General features: G+C 40.4%; 1 protein-coding gene across 6 annotated transcripts in view; it reads left to right on the forward strand.

Moving 5' to 3' along the window:
* Window positions 1–17,099, forward strand: part of COBL (cordon-bleu WH2 repeat protein) — a 273,635-nt gene that overhangs the window by 207,099 nt on the left and 49,437 nt on the right. For all 6 annotated transcript variants that reach the window (XM_019483861.2, XM_019483865.2, XM_059728586.1 and 3 more), the window contains one exon: window positions 436–606. In XM_019483861.2, the coding sequence (XP_019339406.2) occupies window positions 436–606 (171 nt within the window). The remainder of the gene's footprint in view (window positions 1–435; window positions 607–17,099) is intronic.

A 17,099-nucleotide genomic window follows, 5' to 3' on the forward strand; every position in this document is an offset into this window, starting at 1 on the left:
GAAAATTCCAAAAGAGAAAAAAAACTCAAAAGGATATTTTCTCTTTGGTATTTTTAAATCAACATGCTTTACTCCTTACTTATGCTTGTCAAAACACTTGTGGATGTTTCTGTTGATTGCCCGGGGTAGATTGTGACTTCATATGTGTATATCCCAGGACTTATTCTGATCTCATGCACATAAATGTATTGCCAGAATAGCTCGATCTATTCCTTTATTATTTATACAGAGATGAGTGAGAGCAGAATCAGACCCAGATAGAATGTGTATGTGTGTGCACATGTGCACACGCACATGTGCATGTACATGCGTGCGTATCTGTGTGTGGAGGGGGAAAGAAAAAAGGGAAATGAGTGCATATGCCTGTATGTGTTTTAAAGCAAACTTTACAACTGGATTGACAATAAAGTAACTAGCTAATTGATCCCCCTGTAGGTAATGGACGACAGGTGCCACAAAAGCCTCCTAGAGGCAACACACGTGGTCCACCCCAGTTAGTGATTCCCCCACCCCCACCTTACCCTCCTCCTGACAGAGATATTATGGATCCAACTGTCTGTTACAGTGAAGCAGATGTAACGGCATCAACAAAGCTGATACCTAAACGTATGTTTAAAATAATACATATTTGCTGTTTATCTCTTTGATGGGCACTCTCGGGGTGACTTTTTCCAGACTTTCCTCTCTGCTCTCCAGATATGCATGTTTTTCTTTTCCAGTCTGTCTTCTTTTGAAATGCTCACTGCATTATATCTGTGTAACTAATTAATGTGAAGTGAATAAAAGATTGGCTGCCAGATGATACTGCTGCTGCTGCTTGGCTCTTTTATGGAGATGTGACAATCAAATCTTGTAGGCTTTATGCATTTGGAAGCACAAGTGTGTGGATTTATAACTGTTTTCTCTTTTTCTGCATGAATATATGCATGAGAGAGGCCTTTGAGGTACAGTAGGGTATGGAGCTGTCACTCAAATCTTCATTCCCCAAAATTTTGGAAGCTGGAGCTACCTCTCAAGCAAGTGAAACCCTTTGAATCAACCAAACATATATTCATAGATAAGCCATTCTTAACAGGTGCATCTTCCACGCTGACTCTGGCAATCCCTTCATGCACTGTCTCCAACCTTAGGAGAGTTACTGTTACCATACAATGAAAAATGTTAGTTCCCACATGCCTGCATATTTGTGAAAAGCAGTGTAGTATCTTATAGTGATAGTTATCATACAGATATAGTCCTTTAAGTCTTGATCTAGAGTCTGAGACTCTAACCATGATAATAATTCTATGTTGCTACATCCCTGTACACACACAGAAACAGTAAACTTGGATTGACATCTATATGTGAACCATAGAAAGAGAAAAATATCTTGCAGTTTGCTAATTCCACTGAGATTTTTTCCTGGGAATGTTCCTTTGCCAGGATCACACTTTGAATGCCTCTCACCCAGCTTTATAAATGTCAGTAGCTCTTCTTGTTGAATACCAGTGGAACCCAAAGCAGCATTTTTCAGATCTTAAAGAAATGTAGAATTTCAGGTTTTATAAGGAGGGGAGAGGAAAACCTAGATCATGGATTTATACTGCTAGAAAAAGGATTATTGTGGATTAACCTATTATACTCCTAGCAGCATATGAATGAAAATATCATTATAGTTAGATTTTTCAGTTGTATACCATCAGTTCACATACAGTGTTTCCTATTACAAATCTGTATTAAAAATCTGTTCTGGTCGTCCTTGAATTAATATTTGTGCTTCATCCGACTTCCTATCATTGCAGTATTTTTCAGTGCTTCCCTGTTCCACCCTGATGATCAAATGCACTTTAATCAACATGGCTCTGATGTTATCAGTCAGATCATTTGCTTTTAAACAAACATAATATTCCAGCCAAAATTCTATGATTGAGCCCGTACATTGCATAAGCTCACTGAAGGAAGGAGAACTTTGTGCATTTTTCAGGGCTCTGTTCATCAGTATTGCCCCTAGGCAAATCTTTCATAATTTTTATACTTTGTGCTACCCTAGAAATACATGTGTGCATGTTCTATATGTTTTTAATAAAAAAGAATAATCTCTGTAATTGATTCATGGCCTTACTGTGGGGAGAGAAAAAGAAAACAAAGGGACTGCATGTGAGTGTTCATAATCATGTGGCGGAATGCACTTTTGAAAGGTACTCGGATACTGTGGTGTACTGGGTGTTTCATGAGAACCTTAGAAGAAGTAAATGACGTGTTGTGTCATATAATGCACACAAAAATCTAGATCTCAAATGTCTGCAAGAGAAATTTCCCTGATTATGTTTGATATAGGACTTCAATGGTGACTAAAGATAAATGATCAAATCTCAACATACTGTCCTCTTTCTACATATGTATGTAGGAATGGGAGGTCTGGCTAGAGCATTTCAACAGCTTGATTGCGGTTAGTTGCTTGATAAGGCTGTGTCTCAACCCATAAACCTTTGGGGTGAAACCCCAGCCCTGCTGCTGCCAATAAAAAGTCTGCCATTGACTGCAATGAGGCCAGGATATCACCTATGCTTTCTAACCATCTCTTGTATAGTCATAGATATTGTTGCTAGGTGAGGAAAGGATGCACACATCACAAAGATGAAAAAAAATGGTTTCTTTCTTCAAAAACAGAGGGTCATTAAAAATTAGGCAGACAAAGTTATTTGGATAAATGTGATATCTTGTATTAAGCCAAATAAATAGTTGGGAAAATTATTCTTTGCAAAGTTTTGGGTACAAGCACCCTGCTTCAGGCAGAGGGAAAGCCATTAAAAATTAGCACGCTTACCAGATTACTATGCCAAAATTGCCAACTGTATGTTTCTAATCTTACCTTCAGTGAATGTTTGGATGCTTGGAAATTTTGAAAATCAGACCTGTCCCATCCCATCCCATCCCATCTTATCCTGTCTCCTCCCCACCCCTTTATTAGGTGTCTAAATCGTCACCTAAATTTAAGAAAAGTGGCTATAACATCATGGGATGTGGTAAGAATAGGAGGCTAATGCATAAGGATCTGCGGTGAGGCCCTGTGTTACTTGAGAATACCTTTGACAGCACAAATAGAACACAAGCAGAAGAGTATAGTTATGTCTTCCTTACTTTGACTGCCATAAATATACTTTCTCAAAAAAAGGGGAAGACTAGAAAGTGAAGAAATGCACTGGTATCTGATACTGATGGAATGCATGTTTACCTTTAAATGAGAGAGGAATTCGTACTAATGAATAATTTCTTTCTGCCCAAATAAATGTCATCACCATTTTGCCTTCACACACTGTGATTCTTATTCAGGAATTAAAAGTCTGCGATCATTTGTGCAGAGTTTAAATTCCTGTGCCTTACTCTCCACTATGTTTTTATCAGACACCACACCTCTTCCCTGTTCCTCTCCCACCAACTAGACAGTTGTCCCATTGTGCTCAGAGAAGCCCATACTTAAGTATTCCCATGTTAGAGGAGTTAGAGGAAGTGGGGGCAGTCACTCCTCACAGAGTTTCCCAAACTTATGTGGAGCCATGGCATTGGTGAATAGTGTCTTTACTGAGATATTTGAGCTTTTCAGCCTCAGTGGTAAGAGTTTCATCAACAAACAAGAGTACAATTGTTCTACTTTTTTTTCTTCCCTTTAATTTCTTTATTCTCATTAAATGAGATTTCCTGTTAACTTTGGATCAATGGACATATAGCTAGCTATATGTGTTGCATGCATGTCTTGAATGATCCTTTGGCCTCCTTACACTTACTAATTAGGTTGTTCTGTGATGTATTATTCTTAGTTTTTGCCTCAGCATTCATTGTAGTTAACAAATGGAAACTCTGTCACCTGTTGCATGGAGCTGGATTTTGTTACTTGGTTTAGAGTGTTCCTAATGAATGAGTTCTAAACAAACCAGCTGTTTCTTATGCAATTTAGATGATGCAGATATTTTGCAATGGCAATACCTGGAACCAAAACTAAAGTATGCTGCCTTAAAATGGTTTGAAACAGACCATTTGACCATTGGTCTTGTTCCTATGAACTTCTTTATGCTGTGACATTTTATTTTTATATGTTATTCACTATAAATAAAAATGCAATAGGGGATCAAAAAGATAGATAAAAAGTATAAATAGTTTATTTTCTCAGCAAATCATATCCTAGAGTGACCTCCACCCTTCAAGGGCAATCTCTAAAGAATACACTTTGTTAGCATTAAAACAGAGAAATCCAATATATAGACAACAATTTGAGCACTGGCCTGTTGGTTATAGATTATGAACTGCTTAGTGGGGAATTTTGCTAGCCATTGGGGTGTTCACATCAAATGCACCATTAATCAGCCTCATGGTTTTCATTCTCCTTCTCAGAGCTAAGGTTTGTATGAGGGCAGAGAGTGAATACCCTCTCTTTCAGGGTATGTCCAGCACAGGAAGCTACATGTAGGTGTAGAGTAGAAAAGCTTGGTCTGCCACTTCTCCTCCCCTGTCTGTTCTGCAAATAGTAAAAGAACTTGGATTTTTTTTTTATTAAAGGCTATCAGCCTGACACCTTCCATGAGCATTTAGTCAAGGGAAGAAAAAGTCATGTGTGCCAAGAGGATCAACTGATCCTATTCCATTGACTTGAATTGAATGAAGCCTGCTCATATATGGCCTTGTAGATATAAGCTAGGATTTTTGAATATTTCTATTGGATTTAGAAGCCAGAATAATTTTGCATATGTCCAGGTGTGAACATGCCAGTCAGTTTTCTGTTTGGGCCTTCATGTATGCTTATATATTTTATCATTGCTTTTTTTTCCCCCACAGTTTATTGTTGTGCATCATTCCCATCCCGTACCAGCCGTGTCTGACAGACCCTTCCTCTTCCTATGACCTTCATACCTCTGATATCTCACATTGCCTCTGCTCTCCTGTTTCTTCTGTTGCCTTTCTTCCTTCCCTGCTGGAAATGAACACTTTGTCTAAGATCTTGGCTGCCTTTCTTTTTGAACTTGCACATCTTCATTTAATTATTATTGATTATATTTAGCTGTGGTTCAAATTCATTTCTGAGAGGCATTCTCCAGAACTGAATGCTATGTTATACATATATATATATCTCTCTCACTGTTACACATATATTTGTTCCAAATGATTCTCATTGCTTTAAGTCAGTATTTAATTTAGTACGTGTTTTCATTTTTTGTCTTACATTCAACCTCATTGAAGGATTTATAGAAAAGTTTATAGTATAATTTCACATTTTTTCTATCAAGATAGATGTAGCATTTTTCATTTTTTCCCATATTATAGTAATCTGGGTACACCTGGAATTGAGCATGGCCTAACCTAAGCTTTAAAGTGCAAGATTCCTTTCATTTTTTGGCTACCAATCAAGTAGCTCAGGAAAAAATAGAAACCTTAAAGCTGTGTCAAACCTATAAAGTGCTGAAAAAGAAGACTGAGACTCAGTACTAAGTGCGTTAATTCACAGGCTTTACTTTTTCTTTTCATACTAATGCTTATTTTGATTAATTTCTTCTTAATTCTATAAACACAATGGAAACCAAAGTGTGTTTCTTATTTCTGTAACAAAAGATCCCAATACCACTTGCTCAAGATAAATCTAATTCCATGGGACCCTAGGTTTTTCATTTTTTTCCTTTGCAAGAGGACTGTGTCATGGATTATAATTAAAATATCAGCTGTCAGTTGATAGTGTAGCATGCACTTCAAACTTCTTGCATTGAGAAACTTTCTCTTGTGAACAGCCTGTAAGTGATTCTGAACCAGGGTGCCCTGGCATTTTGGTGTGTCTTGAGATCCTTTGAAGGGTGCCCTGGGGTATCACACAGTGTTAAGCACTGTTATATATGCAGACATAATTCACAAGATAAACCTGAGTTTTCACATAGGAATCCATACAGTTAAAAACTAGAGGTCCACCGATACATTGGTTCCATACCACATTGGCACCAATATAGGGAAAATTGAGAGATCAGAAATTGGCTTTTTTTTGCCTGATGCAGCTTATGATGTGGCTGATAAATGCCCTGTGCATGTACACAGCCACAGCATGCACAAGGCCAGGAGCATAGCTCAATTACTTGGAGACCAGGATCTGGCTGTTAGTTTGGTGTGTGGGAAGAGGTAGGGAGAGGGGAAGGAAGGGGTGTGAGGTGGTGCAGATCGAGGCCCCCAGAGTGAGGGAGGGAGTGGGGCTGTGGCACTGCTCAGCTGGGGTGGGGTGGGGTGTGGGATGAAGCCATGAGTGGCTTGTCCTGGGGTGGGGAAGGGCAGTTCCTGCTGCTGCATGCACCCAGGAGGGCATGAGGGGGGGTGTGCCCCTGGATCTGCATGCAGATCAGGGCGGGCTGCCACTGCGGGCTGGAGCTGCGCCAGGGTCTTCCCAGTGGGGGCTGGGCCAGGCTGTGCTGTGCTCAGGGTAGGCTACGGTGAATTTTGTGGTGGCTGCAGCCCCCACTGTAATCTCCCTCCCAGCACTGCTGCTGCCTGCCCCCCGCCCCCACTGGTAAGAGCCTGGTGCTGCTGCAGCCCGCAGCAGCAGCCGCCCTGCCCCATGCCTTGCTGGGGTGCGTGCAGGGAAGAAGCTGTTCCCCCCCCCCCCGATGAGCCACTTGCTGCTTTGTCTTGCGCCCTGCCCTGCTCCAGCTGAACAGCACCTGTCTCACTCCTTCCCTCACCGCAGGGGCCTCGATCTGCCCCTGCAACGCCTCTTTCCCACTCCCATCCCTTCCCCCACACCAGACTTACCAACCCGATGCTGGTCTCCAAACTGCCCAGCTGCATATTGGAATCGGGTTGGTATTGGCTGATATGGTTCCATAAAAATCGGCCATCAGTATTGGCCGAAAACATTTCTATCGATGCACCCCTATTAAAAACATTCTAACCTGTTGCGCTCTTTGCGAGTTCTCTGTAACAGGGGAATTGCAGAATTGTGCTATTATTTTTCTGTAGTAAAAAAAGAAGAGTGAAAACTAAAAGATGACATTTTCTGAGGAGTGATTCGAGTCCACAAAGGTTGAGAACCACTGCCCTAAGCACACATTTTTAATCTCTTTGAATTGTAAGTGGGGGTTTTGATAACTGAACCGGTTCACACAACCAGAACACCACCCTGACCTCACCTCTACCAGGTATCAGATGTTTATGTTACTTACACAAGTGATGCAGTACCTGGCTGTTTTTTAAACTTCACGGTATTGTTATTTTACCCTAAGCCAAATAGCTGCATTCATATTGAATCCTTTTTACATAGACGAAAAGGAGAAGGAAAAAAGGAGCAAATTCCTCCCAAGAGTATAGAACAAGAGGAAAGAGAGATTTAGTTCTTTAGTGTGTAGTTCATGTTTTACTCAACGACTCAGAATCAGCAAAAACCCTGGAAAAATAAAGTAGAATTTTACTCAGTATGGTGCAGGCTGCTTTCCGCAGAAGGGATTTTTACAAATTTCACAGAACTTCTTCTCTCTTAAAGCCTTTGTAAGAGTTCAGGACACAAACCCAGTAGGGTTAAATAAGCCCATGGAAGACTGAGGAGGCACACAGATGCAAAAACCAGAATAATGAAGTGGTAGATTGGAACCTTTATATTATATGAAAAACTAGTTGAGAATTCACCATTGAAAACTTTCTTCAGTGGAAAACAAGTTTTTCAACTAACTTCATGTTTTTGTGGAGAAGATCTGTTTTCTTAGAAAATTTTCAGATTTTTCATCAGAAAACTAAACCCACAATACTGATCATTTCCAGTAGACAACTTGTCTGAAAAACTTCCCTTGAAAATTTTCATGAAAATGACCTAGTTTCAGTTTCTTCAAAATATTCTATGAAAGAAAAGACTCTTTTTCCTGACCTTGTGATTATAAAGTAGCATCTTAAATTTACCACCTGTCACTTTTATTTCCTATAGTCCAAACATCAGTGCTAACATTTATGTAAAATTAATAAATTTTAAAAAACCTCATGTCTTTACAATAAATTATCTAATTATAGGGAAAGACATCCCTTTGTAACAATAAGGCATATTTAAATCCTTCTATTACTTTATAGAAAGTGGGAAATAATTGTTCTTCAGTTAAATTCATGCAGTTTGAATAAATTCATCAGGGTTTTATAGCTGTAACTGTACACATTTAGCATGCATGAGATTTATATTTTTAAAAACATAGATTAAAAATCTGACCACTTCTAACAGGGCTCTAGTTCAACAGTAAAGCATATGGGTACAACTTTATTCAGTGCCACTATTCACTTACGGAAGTTGCCATAGTATGTTTAAAACACGTGGAAGCCGCTTTGGCCCTACTAAATGCTAATAGGAAAGTTTCCAATATCTACACTGGGAGAAGGAGGGCAGGGTCTTATGGCAGCCTTGAAGGAAATGATTATTCCATGAAGACAATAGAAGTATAATGAAAATATGAGAATTGCAAGTTAATAGCAAATTAACTACAAGGACTATAGTATGCCAACGATGTGTGTTTGTCAGCTTGTGATAAGGTCTTCCTGTTTGACTCTGGTCATGGGAAATGGTTATCAATGTTTTTCTCCACCAACAAAGTTAGTATGATATTTTCCTTTGGGGCAAAATTATTTGGGATGGTAACAAGAATTATGTGTTTGAAAGTGAAATAATCCTTTTCATAGGATCTAGAGGGGAGAAGTGTATGTTTAATTTAAAAATCAAAATGTGGCTCAAAAATCTGAACTCCACTGCATACAGAATTCTCTACTGAGTCCTCCATACAGAAAAGGAACAGTCACCTAATTCATGATGCATCCAGTTCTGGGATGTTTGAAATGTCTCCTATTTACACTGAATTTCATGGAGGTGTGACACATTTGTTAGTACCGCAGGTTAGGCTGTATGCTCTGCAGACTTTCATTAGCTGCAAAATTATTGTACGGTACTCTGTTGACCACCAGAGGGAGCCCCGATTGTCACGTGGATGCAACCGGCACCTGATGAGAATAGTGAAAAGCTACTTTTTTAAATGGATATTGAATTTATACAATGGTTTTCTTATTCTCGGCATTTCCAAAAATGAAACCTAATTTGCTAAGGGGTTTTCTTCTCAAAAAAAAAGAATAGGGAAAGGAGAGAGAAGTTTTGTTTCTAGGATTTTTCTGTGAATTGTATCATAAATTAGGAAATAAAACTAATTATTTTGCCCATGATGTCATTATGATCGTTGTGTCAGGGCACATGCGTAAATTCCTCCCATGATCAGTCTTACATAGTGCTCTGTGTATATATGTATCTTATCCCATATAAATATTACCTGATGAATTGTAGCTGTGTCCCAGAACACACAGAACTTCCCTAGAAACCCTGAGCGCCACTGCACAGAAGCAGGCCAGGATTTCAACTGAGGGCTCAAAGCCCAAAAAACTACTGATACATGATGGTTTGCTTTGGTAGAAACATTTGCCTGGCATTATAAAGAACTTTTAAGATAATGTTAAGGACTATTTTTAGTATCCTTTCCGTTGTAAAGATGGGTGTCTTTGTTATCTGCAGTCCAGTGGCTCAGGAGTTAGAGGGAAAGAGAGAAAAAGAAGTAGCAAGCCTAACTACCCTCTAAACTATCGTTTCTGTACATATTGTTGTCACAGTTTTAAAATCCAATCTCACAGGGATTTTTAAGGATTGAAATGAAAGATGTATTTCCCACTGAGATGCTAATAATTTTCTCTTTCAATTGGTAGGTAAGCAAAATGTTAGACTTCAGGTTCATTACATTTTTACGTTTAGAAAATCTGTCCTTAATCCAGGATTAAATCTTACTCATCCTGGTCCTCAGGCAGGTATAATTTGGAAGTAGAATTCTATATTTGCAAGGAGACAGAGCAAACATCTCCCAGTTAGAGAGATTGATTTTTAAATGGAGAGTATTTGAAGCTGTTCATGGTTTTGGCATGTTAAAATTAGTGGCTCAGGAGAGGGATTAGCGGCTAGATGATCCAGTCAGAATTGTGTGATAAATTGCACAGGCATGTGATAAATTTATTTATTTAACATATGCCTGTGCGATTTATCACATGCCTCTCATCTCCCCATGTGTGGTGTATATGTGCATGAGAGCGTAGAAACAAGTGTGTGGGCCTGATTCTCATATACCTATTATTTATTCTTACATCCATTTTCAGGCCCCTTTATATTGCCAGAGCATTACAAATGAAACACGGACCTTAAATTTGTATACAAGACACAGAGCTGTCTTTCTAGCTTGGCTCCGGGTCACTACCATGACTCTCAAGATATATTTAGTTCCTGCAGTAGGGACCATTTAACTTTCCATTCTAAAATATATGTTATTTTAGAAAACAAAATATAATTTATTTCATCTCTCCACAATTACAGCTATATTGTTACTACTAGTTTCTAATGTCATAACAAAGCTACAAACTCCCTACTCAAGGACAATAAGCCAGTCTGTCTGCCACCATTTACTTTCAATTCCCTGCCTAGTCCACTAACCTTTCCAAAACCTAGAGTTAGTATTAGGGTTACCATATTGGGGTCCAGGTTTTCCCAGACATGTCCTCTTTTTTAGTCCTTTGATCTCTGTCCAGGCAGTTTTTTGAAATCTGAACAAATGTCTAGGGTTTTGCTTTGTTCTGCTGCTGGGAGCAGGGGAAGGGCAGTCGGAGGCAGGGAGTACCACGTGTCTGTGCACAACAGCTGAATGCAGGTAAGTTTGTGGGGGTTCGGGGTTGGAGGGCTGGGGCTGGGGAAGGGTGGGGGAGAAGTGCCTGCCCCTCCTGCAGGGGAAAGGGGTAGGGAGGCCCTTTGAGGGCAGTGGGGAACTCCATGGCTGGGCTGGCAGTACAGGGGCTGGTGGTCCCTGTGCTCATGGGAGCAGGATGACCAGGAGATGCAGCCCAGGGCGGAGTGGAAGGAGGGGCAGTGGCCAGGTCGCCTGATGCAGTGCAGGAGCCCCGGGCCAAGGCAGGGGGTGTCGCAGGCCTCCCCTCCTCTTCCCTCCTGCCCATGCCGGAGCTGGACTCGCTCTGCTGCCTCCTAGACAAATCAGAGTCACTACGCTCCGGCCCGGTTGGGACAGGGGCAGCTGGGGCCCCACTCCTGCAGGGCTGGGGGGAGCAGGGGGCTGCAGGTCAGGAGTGAGGTTGCCAGCAGGGCTGGGGGTCTGTGGCTTAGGAGTGAGAGCACTGGCAGGGCCAGGGGGCTGCAGGTTGGGACTGAGGGTCACCAGCATAGCCCAGTGGGGCAAGGGACTGTGGGTCAGGAGTGAGGGGCAGCAGCAGGGATGAGAGGCTGTGAGTTGGGAGTAAAGTGTCCCCCTGACTGGTGTCCTCTTTTTTGGAACTGGAAATATGGTAATCCTAGCTAGTATTCACATTTTCTACTAACCTTTTGTAAAATACCCTCCTACATCTACATCCTACATCTTTATCTACCACACAGGCAGTGATTGCCTTACCTTTTGTTTATAGTATGTTCTTCAGGGGTAACGACCTTGACAGATCAGTAGGTGGTGAAATGGAAGGGCTCTGGATCAGACTTGATAACAACAGTTATCTCTTGAGGAGGTTGCTAAATGTGAAATTTGCACTAGTTCTGCTTACCAAGGGTTGCACAGATACCTTTGTGTGAGTGATTTTTCTAAGTGAAACTGAGTCCTGTATTTTTAGGGCTTGCTCCTCCTTAGTCCAAGTAAGGAAAATGTACCTTGTTATCCCTCTTTATAAAACCGCTAATGATTGGAATGTACAGTAAACACTCCCAATTACATTAAGCCACTAGAATTTGAGGCTTCTGTGCATGTATGCACATACATTCTCACACACACACACACACACACACACACACACACACCCCTGTAAAAACTCTTGTATTTTATTACTAGCACAGTTGCACTGGACTCCCTTCACATATGTCCCTAGCTATGTGTCCCATCCAAACAAACCTTTGAAGTGAGAAGCCTTGTAGGCTGAGTTTGAAAATGGAAATCTGAAATGTGTAACTTGGGGTCATTGTGATTTGAAAGGAGTCTGGGTAGTGATGGCTACTAAAAATAAGTGTTTGGGAATGCTCATATTCTACATTTTGTGTAGCACCTCAATCCTATAGTTTTGCCCACCCTCAAAGGTGGACATCACATCTCTGTTTTTCCCTTTCCACTTCTCTGTCTGTAAACATTCACTAAAATATTCTTCCCGTATATCCTTTCTCCCATTTGCTGTCTAGCCATCTATAATCACATCTTGGTTTAAGGCCTGAAAGAGCAAGAAGTTGAGAGCTGAGAGAGGTTCTTCTGTCAGCTGCTTTTGTGGATGTAGGAATTTGTTCTTGGCATGAATGAAACATATACTTTCCAACCAACTGTACCATAAGAAAAAGGTGGAGCATAGTGGAGGACAAAAACCTAAAACGAAGGACAGAAATATGCTGATAAGTATGAGGAACAGGAACATGATGGCCACTATGGTCCATTAAATCAGACTGTGATAACAAGTTATTAGTATAGCTTGTACAAATGGTATTTTTTTTAATTGATTTTTTTTCTTGGGGAAAAAAAGATTGCATGAGTTCCTAAAAAAGAAAACCAAACAAACCCATGCTTCCTGTTTTTTGAAGTTTTTAATGGAAAAAAAATTAAAAAGGAAGGATTTTTTCTCCTTTCTTTCCTTTTATTTCTTTTCCCTGCCCCTTTTCCATTTTGCGATAAAAAATAAGAAAGGAAGGGGAAATATTTATTTTTTCATTTTGACAGCAAAAAAACCAGAAATTCAAAACAAATGGGTTTTTTCATATACTTTATTTCTTAAAAGGTCATTTTTCAACTTAATTATTTATTGAAAAGAATTTATTGACTTCTTGTTATGAGGAGCATACATCAGAGTCAGGATTTGATTGTAGAAAGCTTAACAAAACACATCTTTAAATTCAAGGTAAGAATTTTCTTTAACTTTAGTCCATGGCTTTATTATAATTAAAGATTCCATACCCTTTTGTGAGAGAGAATTCTGGGCACTTTACCATGAAAGAAAAAGATACAGATCTTTCTGTCGTAGCTTTGTCAAAGCCTTTGGAAAGGCAAGTCTGTGTCACTATCAAGCATCATCAAAAGTAGGAACTGGCAATTTTAGGGATGAATGCAATGATTATTGTAAGTATTTTGGGCCTTTATTCAGAACGCATTTGGTTTTGGTTCACTAGCAGTCATGCAGAGATGTAAAATCAACGATCTGGAATCATGGTATCTCATTGGCAATGGTAAAGCCTCTCTCACTTCCATCTCAGAAGAGAAAAGCTACATGTTTGTTGTCAGATGAAAACTTAAGCTATTGAAAAGTCTATTCAGAAACAATTTAGCTGTGTAAAAACCTGACCTTTTTCATTCCTGGGGTTGCTATTGGTTGTGATAACCAGAACAATCTGCTGATTAAGCATGTCAGTTAAAGGAATTTGGGGGTGACTCTCATTTAATTACCTATGTTTTACAAATGAAAATATTTGGTTAAGAAGAATACATATACTGTACTGTGCTTGTTTGCTCCACTCCCCTGTGGACAAGCCCAGCTTCCTCTGTATCTGGCAACTTTCCTGTCTATGTATGCCAACGCTAATCAGTGAGATCCAAACAGAAATCCCCAATCACGTTCACCTTCTCCAGCTTACAGAATACTCTTCAGAAGAAGACATTGATTTTGCATGAAAGCACTTCTCTTCATTTGCAGTGTGCATGAAATAAAAAAGACTATCATAATATGCAGCTTTGACAAGCTGTGATATGGACATAGAATACTGAGAGAACCCATGTCTTTCCTTTCTAAGTGAAATGAGTACCTCTGGGGGCATCTACATGAGACGCTTGCTGTGGAATTGCCTAATTAGCTCCGTAGTAAAGCATCACCGTCTACACATGTGGTGCTAGTAGGTCGGAGTACACTAATTAACTCCACTGTAAGTTAGTACTGTTTGACGTAAGATCTATCCTATGGTGGAGTTATTTACTCTGTGACAACACACATGTAGATAATGACTGGAGCTGTCTGGAGCACAAAAGTGCCACAATGCAGGGACTGCCTGCCTGCCTGCCTTCTTATCCCACCCAGCCCCTCTGCAGCACATTGAGCCAGGGTAGAGCAGCTCTGGGCTGGCAGGCTGACCCCCAGGGTCCCCTGCCAGCTGGGGCTGCATCATCCCAGCTCAACATGCTGCAGTCCTGAGCGCACATGTAAACATGGCGCCCGGGAGCAATAAATTCCAGTGCGCAGTAATTTCATGTGCAGATGCACCTTCTGAGAAAATTGCCAGACTGGTAAGGAGACAAAAATCTTTCCTGTGCTTTCCATCCTGCACATGCAGTGATAACCAGCCTGCCAGTATGACTGAGGCCTGTTTTGTCACCTAAAGGGTAAAGGGAAAGTTCAGAATCTGTTCTCATACAACTCATCACCAGTTCTGAGACTGAATTTCAGGAGGATCCATGAACTGATAGGATGTGCATAAGAACACATCTTTGAAAACTTTTTGTCAAGACTAATATAGACAGAAAAGGTCCTTTTTTTTTCCCTAACTGAAACTGTACGCAGAGAATTTTTAAAATTTCATTGCTGGAGATTGCTAAATCAAACAAGCAAACACATTTCTCACATTTGAAAAGGGCAGTGGGGGGCAAGGGGTGAGAAGAGATGAGAAAGAGATGTGAAAGAAACCTAAAAATTTAAAGGGAAACCTTTTTCTTTATTTTCCAAGAACCTATTGTATTGGAGTTTCCCTCCTTTTTCCCATTCTCTGCTCCCCCTTTTCTTAAGTTTTAAAAATCGTTTCATGAAAACATTTGGATATGTCCCACTGAAAAATGGCCTTTTTCCACCAATCCTAATCTTAATTTACCCCCTGAACCTTGGATGAAAGGCTCTTTCTGAGTTTGCTGGGAATTCCCTGAGCCTGCCTGTCCTTTATGGGGAGAAATTCATATTTAACCTCAAACTCGGGGTATAGCCTCAATTCAGCAGATCTCTTAAGCATTCTAGAGCAGATAACCCAACAGTCAGCACATTTGTTATTACTGAATAAACTGTATAAAAAAAGAGACTTAAAATACCCTGAAGAATTAAAATATAGACACATTTTTCCTACGGGGGTCTCCTTAGGGAGAAAGCAGAGCCTCTGCAGTTTCATCACTGGGGACCTGACCTAGCCTTAAAAACCAATGGCAAAAATCTGTTGATTTCGCTGGGAATCAGGATCTAACCCTGGCACAAGCACTCACCAGGGAAGGAACACAATCAGTGATTTACAGACCAAGGCTTGGAAGAAAAAAAAAACAATTTCACTTACCCATAAAGACTGCCACTATTGTTCTCAGCATATTACTTTTTACATAAAAAACAGCCAACAATGTGTCTACAGCTGAAGACTCAACATTGCCATCAGCATTTCAAGAGTGTAGTCCCTGCCTACCCAGGTGGTGCAAAGTGTAATCACCAGCTGTACGGCCACCCGTTTGCATTGGCTCCTGTCCCTGGGTCACATTAGCAGGGGAAGAGACAAAAGAGAGGACCAGGGCAAAGCACAAATAATCAAGTGTTTCATCCTTGAAAGAATGTAGAAAATAAATGGCCAAATTCAGCTCTGGCATAAAGGGGCACAGTTCCCATCCGTTTTATTCGGAGTTGCGGCTGATCTGAATGTAGTCTGAAATTTGCAATATGAGCAAGCCAAGTAGGCCAGTGGAAGCAGAAATCAAAGCAAAAGTCTGACTGCTCTGCAGCCCAAATAGCAAAAGGTTTGTCCTTGTTCATGGAGGTCCAGCCTACGTGTTGTTAGGAAGTCTGGTACAGGGAATAGGGTGCTGATCTGGAACACAAGTCCTGCATTCAGTTCCTGGCTCATCCACAGATTTCCATTTGAGTCACATATGATTCATAGACTGAGGCTTGAAATAAATAGCTTGGACCTCAGTTCTCTCTCTCCAAAATAACTCCTCCCTTTCTCACAGTGCTACTGTGAGGATCAAATATTTTAGCAGTGGGCTCAAGCACTACAGGTATGGGTACCCAGATAAATGGTCCCACTGATACCACTGAGATGTTCTATGCATATGCAGATTGCTACACTAGGCTATGCATTCAGATCTCTGCTGATTGCATGTATGCTGAAACCAAGGAATGGCCTTCTCTGGGTCTAAAATATGCCTATAAATATAATAGCCAAAATAAGCTATTAGCCAAACAACCAAAAGGCTGTTATGCATCATGCAGGAACAGGGAAGCCTGTGTTCTATCCCTCAGAAGACCCAAGAAGGTTAATTTAAATAAATTTAAAAGAGTCCAAAGTAGAGCATCACGTTTTTAGGGCATGGAGATGTCTGAAAGGATGTTTAAAACTTATCTAAATTTGGAAGTTAGCAGCTAAAAATCTTCTGTGAAGGTATTTATATTATTGGTGGTTTTAGGTGAAGTGTGTTTTTGGACCAATAAAACGAGTTATTCTGGGTCGCCCTAACTGTATATGAGAGAGGTGGCGTCTGTGTGAAGCATTTACTTCTCTGGGGTTTTGACCATTTTAGGACAATTTTAGCTACTATTCTACAGAAGTATGGAGAGAGATGCAAGGAGAACATAATGGGGGAACTGATAGAGAATGATATTATAGTTAATAATAAACCAACTCTATGAGATGGGATAAATAAGAAAAGTGTGGACAAAGTGACAAAATCCTGTCACAGGCACAGTTCTAGTCTGGGTTTTAATTTTAACTGTTTACGTAAGTGAAAAGCATTAGCTAGTGATCCTTCACCACTGGCGACAAACAGCTACTGGTTTTCCCGCAGCTATAGCCTGTGATATAATTCACACCATTGACATTAGGCTAAATGCTGCTTGTCTTATTCATGCCACAGCCCTATTTGGTGCACTGAGACTACACCCATGAATCATGCAAGCAGCATTTCACCCCATAAGTACAAGAATGCTGACCAAAATTCTTCTCATTGGAGTGCCACTCACCAACTTCAAGAAGAGTTAATCACAGATGAAGTTTCCCTCGGTGAAATGAGCTTAAATCTTAAGTCACTCCTTTGAAGTCAATGGAGTTACACCAGAGTAATGGAGAG

This window comes from Alligator mississippiensis, chromosome 5 (assembly GCF_030867095.1).
Source record: "Alligator mississippiensis isolate rAllMis1 chromosome 5, rAllMis1, whole genome shotgun sequence".
Taxonomy (NCBI): Eukaryota; Metazoa; Chordata; order Crocodylia; family Alligatoridae; genus Alligator; species Alligator mississippiensis.